Genomic DNA, 19,767 nt, shown 5'->3' on the forward strand with positions numbered 1-19,767 from the left:
TCTGTTCCATTGTTCTATATCTCTGTTTTGGTACCAGTATCATGCTGTTTTGATTACTGTAGCCTTGTAGTATAGTTTGAAGTCAGGTAGTATGACACCTCCAGCTTTGTTCTTTTTGCTTAGGATTGTCTTGGCTATATGGACTCTCTTTCGGTTCCATATGAAGTTTAAGGTGTTTCTCTCCCAGTTCTGTGAAGAAAGTCAATGGTAGCTTGATGGAGATATGGGACTCTTCAAATTTTTTATTTCTTTTTAAGTCAATTTAGAAAATGTTTGTCTTTCAAGAAAATCACCCATTTTATCTAGTCAGTAAAGTTTATTGGTATAAAGTTGTTTATAATATGCTTTTCTTATTCTTGTAATGCTTGTAGCATCTGTAGTAAGAAACTTTGTTTCCTGACTTTTGTAATTTGTATGTTTGTAATTCGTATGTCAATTATATTTTTTATTTTAAAAACTCTTTTGGCTTCATTGATTTTATTTTTTTCAGTTTTATGTTTTATATTTCATTGGTGTCTATTTTTAAATTATTTCCTTTCTTGTATTTACTTTTTAAAAAAGAGATATAGAATTCACATAACATAAAATTTCTTATCACATGAAATTTATCCTTTTAAGGTATATAGTGCAGTGGTTTTAGTATATTCACAAAGCTTTGAATCTTCACCCTGTCCAATTCTAAAATATTTTCATCTTTAAAAATAAATCTCATATCTATAGTAGTCACTTTCCATTCTCCACTCCTCTAGCCCTTGACAACTGCTAATCTACTTCCTATCTAAATGGATTTGGCTATTTTGGATATTTCATATCAATGGATTCATACAGTATGTGGCATTTTGTGCTTGGCTGTTTTCACTTAGCATATTGTTTTCAAGGTTCATTCATATTGTAGCACATATGAGCATTTCATTACTTTTTATGAAGGGACAATGATTCTGTTGTATAGATAAACCATATTTTGTTTATCCATTCATCAATCAAGAGATTGATGTTGTTTCCACTTTTTGGCTATTATGAATAATGCTACTATAAACATTCATGTACAAGTTTTTGTGTAGACCTATGTTTTCAGTTCTCTTGAATATATGCCTAATAGTGGAATTGCTGGGTCATCTGGTAACTCTGTGTTAACTTTTGGAGAAACTGCCAAATTGTTTTTCCAAGCTTCTACACCACTTTACATTCCCACTAGTGAAGTATCGGGATACTGATTTCTCCATATCCTCACCAACAGTTGTTAATATCGATTTTTGTGATTATAGCCATCTAGGGCTGCGAAGTAGTATCTTATCATGGTTTTTATTTGTAGTTCCCTAATAATTAATGATGTTAAGTATATTTTTATGTGTTTATTGACCAGTTGCATATCAGGGTCATTCTCTTGATTATCTTTTCCCTGTGAGTTTAAATCATGTTTTTCTGTTGCTTCATATATTGGATAATATTAGATTACAATTGGGCATTTTGTATGCCTTGTTGTAGAAAATGTAAATTCAGTTATGCTCTTCCAAAGAGTTTTGATGTTTCAATTTTAGTAGGCAGTAACTTTGTCTGAACCCAAAATTAGCAACATCTGAAATCTCATTTTAGTTGTTTTATCCTTAGCTGGGCTGCTTAGATTCTATCTCATATATTCAGATTCAGAGGTCAGCTAGATATTTGGGGAGCATTTATACACAAAATGTAGGGCTCTCCTCTCTACATCTCTTATATGATATTTTCCTTCATCACTTTACAGCTGTTATAATTGCCATGAATTCTCACCGTGAACCAATAAGACTGTAGGTTTCTAACTTTTTTTGAATGTTGCACCAGCTGAAGCTGTAAACAATGGGAAACTCACTCTTCTTCCAAGTGTCGGCCCCCTCTTTACTAACTCTCTACCTGCTTTTTGTCCATACTCCACTGACTTGTAGTAGTTGTTTTTTAAATATTTTGTCCAGAATTTATAGTCATTATTGTTAGGTATGGTTGGTCTGATAGTAACTGTTCAGCCATTACCAGAAGCAGAACCTCTCTGTTTATTTTTGTTAACTTGTTTCCTCAAGTGGTATAGACATTTCCTCCCAAAAGCTATTCTATTGGTAGTTGCCTTTAAATTTCTCATAAATATTTATCAGAAATATTTTATTTTTCTTATTATAAATTAAAATATCTGTGATTTCCTTGGAAAGCAAGGCAACTCTTTACTGTTGGTGGAGGATATTGCTCTTCATTCTTTGAATTCAAATATGTCAGTTTATCAAATTATTTCTGTGGATTTCTGTTTTCCTCCCATAAATTTAATTACTCTAGGAATAATGGTTTTAGTGTACTTGGATGCCTTTTGGAAACTTATTTCACACATAATTTTATAAGCAATTATATTTGCTAGAATCCAAAGGAAGAGTTTTGGGTATTACATAGAATTAATTATATGAAAAGTATAAATATTATATATAGCTATTTTTAAGTACATTTGAACTTTTTCATTTCCTTAATCGTAGTATTCTAATAGGACAACCAGTAAATATATAAATGATCCTTTTTTGGGGCCACTGTGATTAAAGGGTTAAGAAGCATTCCTGTTTCCTTCCAAGTTCTGTTCTAGTAGAAACTACTTATTCATTTCCTACCTTTAAAAGTCTTCATTGAACTTGAAAAAGTACCAGGGTGGATTTGTGGTTTGATCTTAAATAGAATATAGAAATAATTGTCCATGCATTTAAAAAAAAATTTTATAAAATACAAAATTTCTCAGTTCCTTCCCACTTGCCTTTAGGGTTCCGTTAACTTCAAATGATGATGAAGATGATGATAAAGAGAAAATGCAATGTGACAATAATATTAAATCAAAGACATTACCTGATACTTCCTCAAGATCAACAATACAACCTTTATCAACTCCGGATAATTTGGAAGTGTTATTTCTTAAGGAAAATAATCAGAATGTATGTGGTTCAGATGATTCAGAACGTATTTCTTCTATAGTTGATGCACCTCCCAAAGGTGAGATTGTTTTAAAAATTCATTTTGAGTATTTGTATTAAATAGTTACATTCATCTGATATTCTTCCTGAGGAGAATGGTGTATAACAGTTAATAAGTTAGATCACTTATGTTACAGATTTGCTAACTTCTGCCATTTAAAACTGCTGGTGGCAAATTTAACTTAAAGTAAATATGCTGACAAACATCAGATCTACAGTGGCCTAATATGGTTACTCTGGAAACACTGTTTAGGAATGAATGGACCTAATCAGCTTTTCTTGATATCTTAGCTTATGATTTGAAAGATATCGTATTTTTAGTTTGTTTTACCCTCTTTTTTCATAGATATGAAAGTTAGGGGCCTAGATAGGTATAGAGACTCTTTCAAGATCATCACCAATTAATTACTGGCAAGGCAAAAACTTGAGCCTGAGTAATAGTTGAGCAAGAAAAAAGATGGCACTTACATTTTATTTACATAGTATTCCTAAATGATAATCTGTGGTATAATACGGTGCTTACACATTTGCCATAGATTTTCAGACTGGGATATGGCACCATAGCAATGTTGAATTTAGAGCTTAGGATTATTTTTTCTCTCTGAAAGTGTGTGTGTATGTGTGTATATGTATACATATATAATATATACACACATATATAGTATACATATAATGTATATAGTATACATATATACATATGTGTATGTATTTACACACATACACACATATATTAATATATGGATATATAATTTATATAAATTTTAGCTGCCTGCTGATAGACTTGGATAGTAATCCTTTTCAGAGTTATCACTATAATTTGGATTCACTTGCTGGCCTCTTTTCACTCTAGAAATATATGCTAATGGCTCTACTATTGGCTTACTCCACTCTACTGTTGGGGCTGAGGCAGCCATTCTCAGTATATATTTTCCATACATACAAATGTAAAATGTGACTTATGAGTACTCATTATTTCTAACTTATTTTCTTATAAGCATAGATTCTTAGTAGTATTAGGATGTGAGCAGAACACATCGTCAGAAATTATATCTGTGAAACAGCTTGATTTCTAATCTAATTTTTTTAAAGTAACTTATTACTTATTTTACTACTTATTTCTAGTTTTGTTTTCCTTTTCTTAATAGAAAGCCATTCCAACTCAGACCAAAGTTCTAAGAGTTCTCTAATGAGTGAGATGAGAAATGCCCAATCTATTGGCCACAGATGGGAGAAACCATCTCCTAGTAATGTGACTGAAAGGAAGAAGCATGGGTCATCTTGGGAATCAAATAATCTTTCTGCGGACATTCCATGTACAACAGTTTTAGATCAACAACGCATTTTAAGTCCAGAATTAAATTGCTGTAATGAGATAAATGGCCATGCTAATGAAACAAATACTGAAATGCAAATAAATAAACAGGATCTTCCTAGCTTATCTTCTAAGTCTGCCAGTGAACCTAATGCAGAGTGCAAGAATCCAGTTGAGGATGATGATGACCTTCAATTGCAGAAAACTGTGTATGATGCTGACATGGATTTAACTGCTGGTGAAGTCAGCAAAATTGTCACAGTAACAACAGGCATTAAAAAGAAAAGTAATAAAAAAACAAATGAATGTGGAATGAAAACTTTCAGAAAAGTGAAAGATTCAAGCTCTGAGAAAAAGAAAGAAAGATCAAAGAAACAGTCTAAAAATAGTTCAGATGTGGCTGTTGGGGAAAAGATTGAAAACAGGCCAGAAAGATCTGATGTCCTGGATGGCAAAAAAGATGTAGAAGATCCAGGTTTTATTTTTGATCCTGAACAGCTAGCTCAGGTGAATGAACTGAAGAAAATGACCCTTCATACTGGCTTTGAACAAGATGACAGAGAAAATGTACAGTGTAATAAAAAGAAGAAAAGAATAACAAATGAGCAAGAAGAAACATACTTTTTCCCCCAAAGTTCAGATAAACTTCACCAGGAGAGTAAATTTGATAAGGAACAGAATTCCATAACTTGTAATAAAAGTAAAGCTTCTAGACAGACATTTGTGATTCACAAATTAGAAAACGATAACTTACTCACAAACCAAAAGGATAAAGTAACCATTTGTGAAAACCTAGACGCCACAAATGAATTTCAAACAGCCAATTTTTCCACCAAAGATAATGGAAATTTATTTGATTATGGGACCCAGAATATATTGAATTCGAAAAAATATGTCACTGATACACAACCTTCTGAGCAAAATGGACCAAACAGTAATAAGCATAGAAAGAAAGTAAACCGGAAGACAGAAATAATTTCTGGAATGAACCACATGTATGAGGATAATGATAAATATGTGCATGGCCTAAAAAAAGATAATTTTTTCTTCAAAACCCAAGAGGATAAAGAACCTATCTCTGAAAACATAGAAGTTTCCAAAGAGCTTCAAATCCCAGCTCTTTTTACCGGAGACAGTGGAAATCTGTGTGACTATAGGACCCAGAATGTGTTGGGTTTGCAAAAGCAGATCACTGATATGTACCCTGTTCAGCAAAATGAATCAAAAGTTAATAAGAAGCTTAGGCAGAAAGTAAGTCGGAAAACAGAAATAATTTCTGAAGTGAGTCATTTAGATAATGACAAAAGTATGGATTACACAGTTAAAAGTCACTCACTCTTTTTAACCCAAAAAGATAAGGAAATCATCCCCGGAAACCAAGAAGACCCAAGTGAGTTTGAAATGCCTGTTCTTTCTACCAAAGATAGTGGAAACCTCTATGATTATGAGATTCAGAATGTTTTGAGGGTGAAACAACATGTCCATGATACGCAACCTGCTTGTCAAAATGATTCAAAAATAGGTAAGAAGCCTAGACTAAATGTGTATCAAAAGTGGGAAATAATTTCTGAAACCAACCAAATATCTAAGAATGATGACAAAGGTATACATGACCTAGGAAAAGATAACGTCTTTTCTATAACCCCAAGGGATAAAGAAACCATTTCTGAAAACCTGCAAATCACAGATGAATTTCAAACAGCTGATCTTATTATCAAAGATAATGGAAAGTTATGTGATTATGACACCCAGAATATATTGGATTTGAAAACGCATGTCACTGATAGGAAATCTGCTGAGCAAAATAAATCAAAAATAAATAAGGAGCTTAGGAATGAAGTGAATTGGAAGACAGGAATAATTTATGAAATGAACCAGATATATGAGGATAATGATAAAGATGTACTTGTCCAAGAAAGTTATACCAAAGATCTTGATTTTAAAATAATTAAATCTAAACAAAAACTTGAATGCCAAGACATTATCAATGAACACTATATGGAAATCAACAGTAATGGAAAGGAAAGTTGTAATCAAATTCCAGATTCCCGCAAAGTAGTTAAAAAGCGTAAGAAAGAGTCATCATGCAAGGCAAAGAACATTTTGACAAAAGGTAAGAACAAACGTACTTCACAGTTAACAGAATCTTCACAGACATCTATCTCCTTAGAATCTGATTTAAAATGTATTACTAGTGAAGCAGATTCTGATCCAGGAAACCTAGTTGAACTATGTAAGACTCAGAAGCAAAGCACTACCACTTTGAATAAAAAAAGAGATACCCTTTTTGTGGAAAAAATGAAAGAAGGAGAGTGTCAGGTTAAAAAAGTAAATAAAATGACATCTAAGTCAAAGAAAAGAAAGACCTCCATAGATCCTTCTCCAGTGAGCCAAGAAATAATGGAAAGAATACTCAACACCATTCAGGGGAAGTCTGTTGGATTGCAACAAGCAGATAAGGAAAACAATTTGGAGAATGAGAAAATAGTAAAAAATAAGCCAGACTTTTACACAAAGGCATTGAAATCTTTGTCTGAGATCTATTCACCTGACATACGAGATTCTTCTGTTGACACTGTTCATGAGAGTTTAGTACCTTTGAGTATTTCTTCTAGTAAAAATGTGATAGTAAAAGAAAATTTTGCCTTGGAATGCTCACCAGCCTTTCAAGTAAGTGATGACGTGCATGAGAAGATGAACGAGATGAAATTTGAAGTCAACCGGAGAACCCAAAACTCAGGAGTAGGTAGGTTAATAACCATTATGAAATGATAAAGTTTTATAAGTGTTTTGTTTTTTGTTTTTGTTTTTCACGTAGCCAGTGAAGTATTTTCTAACTGATATTTTTCCAGAATTTAAAAACAATATATAACTAAGTACATGATCCATAGAAATGACATGAAGGAATAAAGAAAGTTTCATACTTTGGGAAAGTAACAGTGAGAGTATCTTGGACATTTGCAACTACAAACGGATTTAACCTTTACCACAAACTTGCCTAATAATGACCTTAGGCAAATAATTTCCTTTTTCTTACATTTGAAGGAAAATGAATGTTTTAAATGTATATAATAATGAATTGCACTGGTTTTGTTTTACTGAAGACAGTTGCATGTTTCTTGAGGGTGAGACTCTTTCCCCATTCAATAGCATATATTTAATGTGATCAAACCCTTATTCTAGAATAACACCTGTATTCTAGGTGTTATACAGGATTGAGAAATAAACAATACCAACCTCATTTCCTCACATTCCATGTATGTAACCATGGTGAAAAGGAATAAATGATTATTTAATAAAAAGCACATGCATTATGCTAAGGGATATAATGGGGATTAATTTTAACTAGAGGAATCTTCAAAAGCATTCTTAAACAGGTAGCATTTTAGGCCCTAAAGGATAAGTAAGATTTTTTTTTTTTTGAGACAGAGTCTCACTCTGTCACCAGGCGCCAGGCTGGAGTGCAGTGGTGCGACCTCGGCTCACTGCAACCTCTGCCTCCCGGGTTCAAGCAATTCTCCTGCCTCAGCCTCCCAAGTAGCTGGGACTACAGGTGCACACCACCAAGCCCAGCTAATTTTTTTGTATTTTTAGTAGAGACAGGGTTTCACCATGTTGGCCAGGATGGTCTCGATCTCTTGACCTTGTGATCTGCCCGCCTCGGCCTCCCAAAGTGCTGGGATTACAGGCGTGAGCCACTGCGCCCAGCTGGATAAGTAAGATTTTTACCTATAGTATTTATTTTTTGTTTTCCCCCAGTTATTAAAATAGTACTCACTGCAGAAAATTAAAAGTAGAGTGTCAGAAAAGGGAAGGGGAAAAAATTACCTGGGAGAACTTTAATTCCCTTACCATGTGCATGCAGACCCAAATCTACAGATTTTTAAATATAAGTTTGAAGTCATACTATATATAACATTAACTCATCCCATTTTTTTTCCTTAACAGTGGATCCTAAGAATGTTCTTTTGCCATTAGAAATTTTGTAACATTAAACATTCCTATACCAATTAAAAATTTTTACTGGGTACCTATTATTTCAATATATGTGTATAAATCCCTAGGGTTTTGGTGAGTAAGTCAATTCCAGGTAAAAAGCACACTGAAGAAAAAGAATTACAAAGGTCCAGAGTTGCAGGATCTATTAGAGTACTGGTGAGACATTTTTCATTTCTGTGCTCCTCCTCATGGTGCGTTTCACAGAGAGAGATCACTGGCAGATATGTTGAATGAATGTGCAGTCATTTGTGTGCTTCCATAAAAGGGGTTGAACTCGGATGAACTTTTGGGAGCCACATGTGATTTCAGAATAAAAAAGTTGCAGTCTAGTTTGACAGTTTGTTTCAAATGTTAGTCTCTTTCCTCTCAAAATTGAATCAAGATTTAAAATTTGTTGCAGTGATCTCTATATACTTTAAAAAATATTTGTGAAAAATAATATTCCTTTCAGATGATAGACCATTACAGGACTTGACAAATACCAGTTTTGTTTTAAATAACACTGCTAAATCTGAAAGTAAGTCAGAAGATCTATCTTCAGAACGGACAAGCAGAAGAAGAAAGTGTGCTCCTTTCCATTTGAAAGAGCCAAGCCTCAGAGAGTAAGTATTTCAAGTATTTTAGTGTGCCATTATAAAATATAGCCTTAAAAAAAATTCTGTCTGAATCAGTATTGAGCGCTTCTGATAATTCAGTAAAGCATATATTATTGATATGTAACAACCACAGTGTGATTCGGGTAAGGTTTGAAGAAATATATCCTTTGAACAGGATATTTTGGGGGGTTGGAGTATTGTCTGGATTTAAATTGATTTACTTTTGGTTGGTTCCCAGTTCTGTCATATTTTAAATTGTAACCTGATAATTATAATTTTAGAAATTCATGGCCTGTGATTTCAAAGCCATTTTTTATCTCTTAGCCATTTGCTTATTTCCTACATTGTTTCCTAGAAGTTAAAGTGTTTTATGTGCCCTTTACTCTCAAAGAGTAACAGTCCTTTCTCTTTGTTTTTGTAAATTTCAAACGTACTCCAACAAAGAGAATAGTGCCCTCTTCCAATTTATCCTCAGGTTCAACAGTTATTAACACTTTGTCATATTTACTTCGTCTATCCTTTTTGTTATATTTCAGAGTCTCAAATATTGAGTCATTTGATTCTTAAAACACTCCTACATCTCTCTCTCTAAAAATTAAGAACTTAAAGTTTTTAGCAAAACTAGCCAACAATGATCACATCTAACAAAAAAAAGAATGATTCTCATGGGTATTTTAAAACAATAACCACCAGATGACAGAATGTAAGGGAGGGTGAAAGAAGAAAATTAAAAGTCAAATTAAGAACCAAGGGGCCTGTCTTTCTCTCTCTCTCTCTCTCTCTCTCTCTCTCTCTCTCTCTCTCTCTCTCTCTCTCTCTCTCTCTCTCTCTCTCTTTCTCTCTCTGCTATTGAGATATAGTTCATACAATTTAAACTGTACAATTTAGGCCAGACATGGTAGCTCATACCTATCATACTGGCACTTTGGGAGGCCGAGGCAGGTGGATTGCTTGAGGCTAGGAGTTTGAGACCAGTCTGGTCAATATGGTGAAACCCCATCTCTATTAAAAATACAAAAGGTAGCTGGGAATGGTGGCATGCACCTGTAGTCAGCTGCTTGGGAGGCTGAGGCAGGAGAATCACCTTGAACCCAGAGGTGGATGTTGCAGTGAGCTGAGATACCACTGCACTCCAACCTGGGTGACAGAGCGAGACTCTGTCTCAAAAAAAAAAAGTGTACAATATTCTGGTTTTTAGTATATTCATAGATATGTGCAACCATTACCACAGTCAATTTTAGAACATTTCTTTACTTAAAAAGAAACCCTGTACCCTTTAGTTATCACTTTCCTATCCCTCATTTCTAGGCAACCACTAATCTACTTCTTGTCTCTCTAAATTTCCCTGTTCTACACATTTCATATGAATGGAATAAGAGAATCTGTGGTCTTTGCAACGGGCTTCTTTCACCCAGCATGTTTTAAAGGTTTTTTTCATATTGTAGCATGTATCAGTATTTCATTAATTTTTATGACTGAATAATATTTCATTGTGTAGATATACCACATTTTGTTTATCCATTTGTCCTTTGATGGACAATTGGGTTGTTTTCATCTTTTGGCTATTATGAATATTCTACTATGAACATTCATTTGCAGGGTTTTGTGTGTAAAGTTCCCCGCCACCCTTGGATATATCCCTAGAAATGGAATTGCTAAGTCTGTTTAATTGTTTGAGGAACTGCCAAGTTGTTTCAAAAGCTGCTGTGCCATTTTACATTCTTACCAACAAATGATGATTTTTGAAAATTTCTCCTTATCCTTGTGAACATTTGTTTTTATATGACTTTGATTCTAGCTATCCTAGTTGGCATGAAGTGATATTGCATTGTGGTTTTGATTTGCAATTCCCTGATAACTAATGATGTTGAGCATCTTTTTGTGTGCTTCCTGTCCATCTGTATATCTTCCTGGAGAAATGGCCTGTTGAGATCCTTTGCCCACATTTCAGTTGAGTCATTTGTCTTTTAATGAGTTGTAAGTTAAACTTTTAATTTCAAATAATTTTAGACTTACAGTAAAGTTGTAAAAATAGTACAAAGGTTTCCCATATGGTCCTCTCCCAGCATTCCTTAATTTTAATGTCTTATGTGCCCACAGTACAATTATCAAAACTAAAGAATTAGCATTGGTACAATGCTATTAACAAACTATGGACTTTGACTAACATCGCTTTCTGTTTCAGAATTCTGTCTAGAGTCCCACATTGCATTTAGTTGTTGTTTCTCCTAAACATCCTCCACCTATAACAGTTCCTCAGTTTTTTTCTTTTTTTCTGCCTTGGACACCTTTGAAGACCACTAGTCAGTTTATTTTGTACAATATCTCTCGGTTTGGGTGTGTCTGATGTTTTCTCATGATTACAATGTGTTGTGCTTTTTTGGTAAATATTTTACCAAAAATATTTTTTTGGTAAATAAAAATTCTTCCAAGAAGAAATTATAAGTTCTTGTATCGTATCGTATATATGATGTCAACATGTTTCATTGCTATTCATGTTACCCTTGATTCCTTGGTTAAGGTGGTGTCTGCTGGGTTTTTTAAGTGTGAAGTCACAATCTTTTTCTCTATAGTTGATGAACATGGGAGGGAGATACTTTGAGTCTATACATTCCATTTCTCAAACTTTCACCCACTAATTTGAGCATCCATTGGTGGATCTTGCCTGCAACAGTTACAACTGTGGGTACTACTAGTAGTGATTTTCTATTTCTCCCTTTCCTTCAACATTAATTGGAATTTATCTGTAAGAAAGAGTTGTCTTTCTCCATTTTCATATATCATGGATATCTCTTTTGTTCTATAGATGAAAGTCCAATACCATCAATATTTATTTTGTTGCTCAAGTTATTCCAACTTTGATCATTAGGAGTTCCTTCAGGTTGGCTTCTGTGTCCTTTTGACATGACTTCATGCTATTTGGAGCACTTTCTTACTTTCTGACACACAGGATATTCCAGGCTCATCCTAGTGAGAAGTGCCAAAATCAGGCACTTCTTTGAGAAGCCTGGTTCCCTTAGAGAATTTTGCTTAGAAACTGAGATCTGAGCATTATGTATGCACATTGTTTATACTGTGTTGATTTAGTTATCTATTACTCAAAAACAATATTACCATAAGCCTAGTGGCTTAAAGTAGCAATCTGGACAGAGTTTAATTGGGTATTCTGAATAGGGTGTGATCAGGCTGCACTGAAGGTATTGTCCAGGCTGGTTCTCATCTGGAGGCTGTACTGGGAAAGAATCTGCTTCCAAGTCACACAGGTTGTTGGCAGAATTCATTTCCTTGTGGTTCTGGACAGAGGGCCTCATTTTCTTGCTGTTGGCTAGAAGATGTGCTTAGCTCCTTGCCATATGGCCTCCTTCCCAGGATGGCCACTTACTTCAAAGCCAGCTATGGAGAAACTCTAGAGCAAGTCCTCTAGCAAGGTGGAGACTTACATAACAAAATGTCATCTCAGAAGTGAGACATCCCATCACCTTTGCCAGTAATCTGCTTCTTTATTGTAGAGGCTTTGTAGTATGTTTTAATGTCTGGTAAGGCTGGTAGCCTCTCATAGTTTTTCTTTTTCATTGTTTCTCTCACTGTTGTTGAATGTTTGTCATTCCATATGAAGCTTAGGATGGTGTTGACTTGTCTAGCTCAGAGTTTCATAACCTTGGCACTGTTGACATTTTAGGCTAGATATTTCTCTTTTATTGGAGGCTGTCCTGTGCATTGTAGGATGTTTAGTGGTATCCCTGATCTCCATCCACCAGATGTCAGTAGCACCTTCACATTTACAACCAAAAATGTCTCCAGATGTTGCAAAATTTCACCTGGGAGGCAAAATCATCTTGAGTTGAAAACCACTAGTCTAGCTTGTTGTTTTTATTGGGATTGTACTGAATTTCTGCCTTAATTTAGGGAGTTAATCTTAAATTAATTGAGAACAATAATGGAATTGCCCTATCCAAGAACAGAGGATATCTGAGAATCTGAGAAACTGAGATCTGAGCACTATGTATGCACATTGTTTATACTGTGTTGATTTAGTTATCTATTACTCAATAACAAATGTTCAAGTCATCTTCTGTGTCTGGAAGTATTTAGAAGTGCTTGTGTTTAGATTTTTCTTACATAGGTTTTGCACATATTTTGTTAAATTTATTTATAAGTATTTAGTTCTCTTTGTTGCTATTACATATGGACTTGTAACTCATGCCCAGTGTTGTTCATATATATGAAAACGGTTGACTTTTCTGTCAGTTTATTATGTCTTGCTACTTACTAAACTGTTATTCTCTTATCTCACAATTGTCTCCAGTTCTCCAGGTATACTATGATATAATCTAAAAATAGAGATAGTTTTACTTCGTTACCCCTTTGTATGCCTCTTATTGTTTTTCTATTAGCATTGACTATTAACTCAGGCACAATATTAAGTAGTAGCAAGAATAGTAGGCGTGCTTGCCTTGATCCTGATTGTAATTGAAATACTTCTATTGAAGTATTTTTGTCTCTCCGTTAAATAAGATACTTGCTTTAGGATTAAGATACGTATATAATTTACTAAGAAAATCCCCCTTGATGCCTATTGAGTTTTTATCCTGAATGATTGTTGAATTTTGTCAAAGGCTTGTTCAGCATTTATAGAGATAATCATATGCTTTATTTCCTTAGATTTATTAACATGGTGTCGGTCGATGAGTTTTCTAGTACCGAACTAACCTTGCTTTCCTGGAATAAATCTCACTTGGTCATGGAGTATGTTTTTCATAATGTGATGTTGAATTGAGTTTGCTAAAATATTTTGTTTAGAATTTTTATAGCAACATACATAACTGATATGAGTCTATAGTTAATCTGTCTTTGAATTGTCTTTATCTGGCCTAGGTATCATATTAAGGGAATCAAGAAAGTCACCTTCTTGGTTCCTTTAGTAAAATAATTTATAGAGCATTATAATTTGTCTATAATTATTTGTATGTTATATACTTATATCATTTTAAAACGTTGAGACTCTGTGGTTTTTGAAAGTTTGTTAGTATCCCCCTCTGAAACCATCTGGACCTAGTATTGTTTTGTGTGGGGTAGTTCCTTAATAACGTTGACTATTTTTTGTGTGTGTAAAAATTAGTCTGTTTAAGCTTTTTGGCTCTTATGGGGTCATTTTTGTTATTTGTATTTTCATAGGAAATTATCCATTTCATCTAAGTTTTCAAATTTATTTGCATAAAAGCCTGCAAATTATCTTTTCTGAATTGGACATGTAAATGAATTTTAAATATCTTTTTTCCCATAATTATTTTACCTGTATCATTTATTATCTTTTGTGTTTATTCTTTTTCTCTTTTTCTTAATCAAGCTAGAGAGTAGTTTATTTATTTTATTAATTTTTCCAAAAAATCAGGACTTTGATTTACTAATTGGATCTGTTTTTCTGTTCTCTACTTCACTGATTTCTGCTTTATATTTATTGTTTTCTTCTTTGTGTTTTCTTTGATTTACTTTATTGTTGTTGTTTTCTCATTTCTGGAGCAGGGAATTCAATTTATTATTTTTATTCTTTCATTTATGTGGATAGCAGTGTTTTATGGCCAGTCATAGTGGCTTACACCTGTAATCCCAACACTGGGAGGCTGAAGTGAGAGGATCGCTTTAGCCCAAGAGTCTGAGACCAGCCAGTCTGGGCAACACAGGGAGACCCTCACTCTACAAAAAATTTAAAAATCAGCTAGGCATTTTGGCATGTATCTGTAGTCCCAGCTGCTACTAGAGAGGATGAGGTGAGAGGATGGTTTAGGCCTGGGAGATCGAGGCTGCAATGAGCCATGCTTGTGCCACTGCACAGAGAAAGATCTTGACTTGAAAAATTAAAAATAAAGATAAACACACAAAAAAACAATTAAAAAAAAAGTTTTGTGCAATTAGTTTTTCTCTGATCAGTGCTTTCAGTTTATCTTGATTCTGACACGTAGTGTTTTCATTGTCATTTTTAAGTATCTCCTTTTATTCAGGAATTATTTATTAGGACATTTTAAAATTTCTAGGTGGATGGCCCTTTCTTGTTTTTTTTTTTTATTTGTAAATGTAGTTTTATTGCATTTTGGTCAGATTATTTATTATAATATTTTTGCTTTATGGAAATTGCCAGTATATTTTTGTGTGTGTGACCTACTATAGGATCAGCACTTAAAACTATGCTGTGAGTACTTGAGAAAAATGTGTGTTCTCCATAATCAGGATCTAAAGTTTGTTATATATCCCTAAGGCTTACTGTGTTTATTATGTTGCTTAGATCTTTTGTCTGTTTTTTTTGTCCACTTGATCTGTTTTGTACTAAGTTTACACTAAGAGTGGTATATTAAAATCTACTTTGTCCTGTGTTTCCATGTATCTCCTGTAGTTTTTGCTTCAGAAAGGTGGTTGCTCTGCTTTTTGCTATGTTAACATCATAATTATTACATATTCATTTTGGATTGTCATTTTATTATATTAAAAGTAACCTCATTTGTCATGTTCAGTGCTCTGGGACTTAAGAGATAAAGACTTTAAAAACATATTTATGTGACCTTCCTGATAACTCCTGCCATTCATCTTCAATACCTATGATGATCATTCCATAATAGCAAGCAGCTTTAATTAGGATCCACTTTCATGGGAGCTACTAGAAGCTGTGATATACCTAGTGCATACCATTTCCAGTCCAAAAAAGAAGGAAGAAAGCAAAAGTGGCAACTGGTCATCACTCAGAATTTATACTGAATGTTGTGATTTTTGCTTTTAAAAATTATACCAGCTAAGCTGTTTAGCAAATAATCTTCATGCACTGTACATGTAAACTAAAATAGAATACTATTTCCTGATAGCATTTTGCTGCTTCGTTTAGAATAGGTAGTTCTTTTAAAAAGATTAATTAAATTCTATCAGTTACCCAAGGCAGTGGTTAATACTGGCTCTGGAGACAAGTACAAAGGAGTGGAAGAGACCTTTCCACCCAATCTTGTATACCTTTTTAATTTGGGACCATGTCTGTGTATTTCATCTAAAACCACACACTTACACATATACATGTAAAATGTAAAGTATAAATAAACTCCATATCTTGAAGCATGTTGTATTAGGTTCATGAATCAACTCTCCTACTGAAAAAAATAAAATTATTGAGTAAAATACTAAAAAACATGCCTTGAATGCATTTCTTAGCCAATGACTATTAGCTAATCAATGTTTCTATTAGTAAGAAAAGCTCAGATCAGAGACCAGATGATAGCAGGAAACTCAGAGAGGTCAGTGGAGGCTGAAACTGACCTTATCCTGAAGATATTTGTCTAACTAGGTGAACCTAATTGCATCCACAGCCTTATGGGGCTAGGGACAGAAGACAAATCCTAGGGTTTATCCAAAATGAAGATTCAAATAGATCTTTTTCCATAAAGTTGAGCTACTTTCTCAATAGAAGAGCAAACTAAAAATAACCTCCCCACTAGCTTGTTCAGACCCAGGGAATAACTTGGGTGCTGAATTAAGGAGAAAAAAAATCTTTCCTTAGAATTCATAACCAAAATAAATGCAGCCTTTATGCAGATTATAACTTGAATCCACAATATCTCAAAGGCACAAAAAATTCGAAGCTGAGGATTTAGTATAAGTAGTACATGAGCTATAGTCCCCTATTGTCTATTAGAAGCAAATATTTTCTAGGGAGTTGTCTATCTCACACTTAAACATGTTTTGCACAGCTGAAGGCCCAAGGAAAATGAACAGCTAGCTCTTGTAAAGAAAAACACTATACACACAGGAGAACAAGGTAACAGCAGAAACTGCAAATCAGATACAGAATATAAAATGTTTAATGTTTCAATAAAGGAGAGGCTTGAAAATGAATGAAGATATTGAGTGGAAAAATCAAGTCACAAAAAAACACCTACAGTATGATTTCATTGATATAAAGGTCAAACACAGATAAAACCAAACAATATACTTTTTAGGAGAGCAATACACAGTTGCTTAAAATAAAAACTTGTAAAGAAAGGAGTGATTAATACAATTCAGGATAGTGGTTCCTTTCTTGGGGAGGAGAGGGATGTGATCAGAAAGTGGCACACTGGAGGTGTGGTAATATTTCGTGTCTTAACCTGGGTGGTAGGAACATGAACACTTACTTTGTTTTTAAATTGTATATTTTCACATGTTCTTAAATATATGCTAAATTTCTAATGAAAAGGAACTATGTAGCAAACACATAATGTATAAAATCTATGTTGATCATTTTTTCTTAAACCTTTATTTGAAATAAATTGTTTGAAATATTCTGATAGTGGGAACTATAAGATTTAAGAAAAATTAGAGTATTTTAAATATTTAGCAAAGCTTGTGGTTTACGGAAACTTCTTTACTATGATGAAACAATTTTCTTCTCCAACCTTCACAGCAAAAGCATTAATTTTGGGCTGTTACTAATCTTCCTTTTTTTCTACTTTGCAGCAAGATGAGAAGATGAAGTGAATTTCTGGATTCTGGTTTCTCTGAATTTTCAAAGCATAAGGAATCAAAACAGAAAATAACTAGCATCAAGAAGAAGAAATGCTTGATGAAAAGCTTTTTTTTTTTTTTTTGTCTTTCATGGAGTGTTGATTTGTCCATTCTTATGTTTGTTAATAGATATATATGCATAAAATAGCTATTTTATAGCATTAAACTTTTCAAATCATTTTGGTCATCATATAACTTATATTCCTGTTTATTTAAGCTTTTTTTTTAATCTAATAGCCCAAAGAAGCTATTAGGTAAAAAGAAGGTTAAATAAACAAGAACTTAAATTACATGATATAACCAAACAATAGCTGTTAACTTTTTAACCAAATAAAATGTGTTAATAAATACTTTTGCATTGGTTATCTTGTAAACCAGGCTGTCTTGTTTTGCTGTGTGTTTTTTTTTTTAAATTTTTTATTGCATTTTAGGTTTTGGGGTACATGTGCAGAACATGCAAGACAGTTGCATAGGTACACACATGGCAGTGTGTTTTGCTTCCTTTCTCCCCTTCACCCACATTTGGCATTTCTCCCCAGGCTATCCCTTCCCACCTCCCCTTCCCACTGGCCCTCCCCTTTTCCCCCCAATAGACCCCAGTGTTTAGTACTCCCCTCCCTGTGTCCATGTGTTCTCATTTTTCATCACCCGCCTATGAGTGAGAATATGCGGTGTTTCATTTTCTGTTCTTGTGTCAGTTTGCTGAGAATGATGTTCTCCATATTCATCCATGTCCCTACAAATGACACAAACTCATCATTTCTGATTGCTGCATAATATTCCATGGTGTATATGTGCCACATTTTCCCAATCCAGTGTATCATCAATGGGCATTTGGGTTGATTCCAGGTCTTTGCTATTGTAAACAGTGCTGCAATGAACATTCGTGTGCATGTGTCCTTATAGTAGAACAATTTATAGTCCTTTGGATATATACCCAGTAATGGGATTGCTGGGTCAAATGGAATTTCTATTTCTAAGGCCTTGAGGAATCGCCACACTGTCTTCCACAATGGTTGAACTAATTTACACTCCCACCAACAGTGTAAAAGTGTTCCTTTTCTCCACATCCTCTCCAGCATCTGTTGTCTCCAGATTTTTTAATGATCGCCATTCTAACTGGCGTGAGATGGTATCTCAATGTGGTTTTGATTTGCATCTCTCTGATGACCAGTGACGACGAGCATTTTTTCATATGATTGTTGGCCTCATATATGTCTTCTTTCGTAAAGTATCTGTTCATATCCTTTGCCCACTTTTGAATGGGCTTGTTTGTTGTTTTCCTGTAAATCTGTTTGAGTTCTTTGTAAATTCTGGATATCAGCTCTTTGTCAGATGGGTAGACTGCAAAAATTTTTTCCCATTCTGTTGGTTGCCAATTCACTCTAGTGACTGTTTCTTTTGACGTGCAGAAGCTGTGGAGTTTGATTAGGTCCCATTTGTCTATTTTGGCTTTTGTTGCCAATGCTTTTGGTGTTTTGTTCATGAAGTCCTTGCCTACTCCTATGTCCTGGATAGTTTTGCCTAGATTTCCTTCTAGGGTTTTTATGGTGCCAGGTCTTATGTTTAAGTCTTTAATCCATCTGGAGTTAATTTTGGTGTAAGATGTCAGGAAGGGGTCCAGTTTCTGCTTTCTGCACATGGCTAGCCAGTTGTCCCAACACCATTTGTTAAACAGGGAATCCTTTCCCCATTGCTTGTTTTTGTCAGGTTTATTAAAGATTGTATGGTTGTAGATATGTTGTGTTGCCTCCAATGCCTCTGTTTGGTTCCATTGGTCTATATCTCTGTTTTGGTACCAGTACCATGCTGTTTTGATTACTGTAGCCTTGTAGTATAGTTTGAAATCCGGTAGTGTGATGCCCCCCACTGTGTTCTTTTTGCTTAGAATTGACTTGGCTATGCGGGCTCCCTTTTGGTTCCATATGAAGTTCATGGTGGTTTTTTCCAGTTCTGTGAAGAAAGTCAATGGTAGCTTGATGGGGATAGCGTTGATTCTGTAAATTACTTTGGGCAGTATAGCCATTTTCACAAGATTAATTCTTCCTAACCATGAACATGGAATGTTTCTCCATCTGTTTGTGTCCTCTCCTATTTCGTTGAGCAGTGGTTTGTAGTTTTCCTTGAAGAGGTCCCTTACGTTCCTTGTGAGTTTTATTCCTAGGTATTCTTTTTGTAGCAATTGTGAATGGCAGTTCGTTCTTGATTTGACTTTCTTTAAGCCTGTTATTGGTGTAGACGAATGCTTGTGATTTTTGCACATTGATTTTATATCCTGAGACTTTGCTGAAGTTGCTTATCAGTTTCAGGAGTTTTTGGGCTGGGGCGATGGGGTCTTCTAGGTATACTATCATATCATCTGCAAATAGAG

At 34.3% G+C, this 19,767-nt stretch overlaps 1 protein-coding gene across 6 annotated transcripts in view; it reads left to right on the forward strand.

Moving 5' to 3' along the window:
• Positions 1–17,770, forward strand: part of SGO2 (shugoshin 2) — a 59,603-nt gene extending 41,833 nt beyond the window's left edge. For 2 of the 6 annotated variants that reach the window (XM_035305259.3, XM_002749613.6), the window contains 4 exons: positions 2,765–2,991; positions 4,118–7,030; positions 8,735–8,885; positions 17,349–17,770. In XM_035305259.3, the coding sequence (XP_035161150.2) occupies positions 2,765–2,991; positions 4,118–7,030; positions 8,735–8,885; positions 17,349–17,364 (3,307 nt within the window). In that variant the 3' untranslated portion in view covers positions 17,365–17,770. Of the gene's footprint in view, positions 1–2,743; positions 2,992–4,117; positions 7,031–8,734; positions 8,886–17,348 lie in introns of all 6 variants that reach the window. The other 4 variants (XM_008999165.5, XM_035305258.3, XM_008999168.5 and 1 more) reach the window with 3 other exon arrangements.
• Positions 17,771–19,767: the final 1,997 nt, after the last annotated feature.

The sequence above is a fragment of the Callithrix jacchus genome, chromosome 6 (genome assembly GCF_049354715.1).
Source record: "Callithrix jacchus isolate 240 chromosome 6, calJac240_pri, whole genome shotgun sequence".
NCBI classification, from domain to species: Eukaryota; Metazoa; Chordata; class Mammalia; order Primates; family Cebidae; genus Callithrix; species Callithrix jacchus.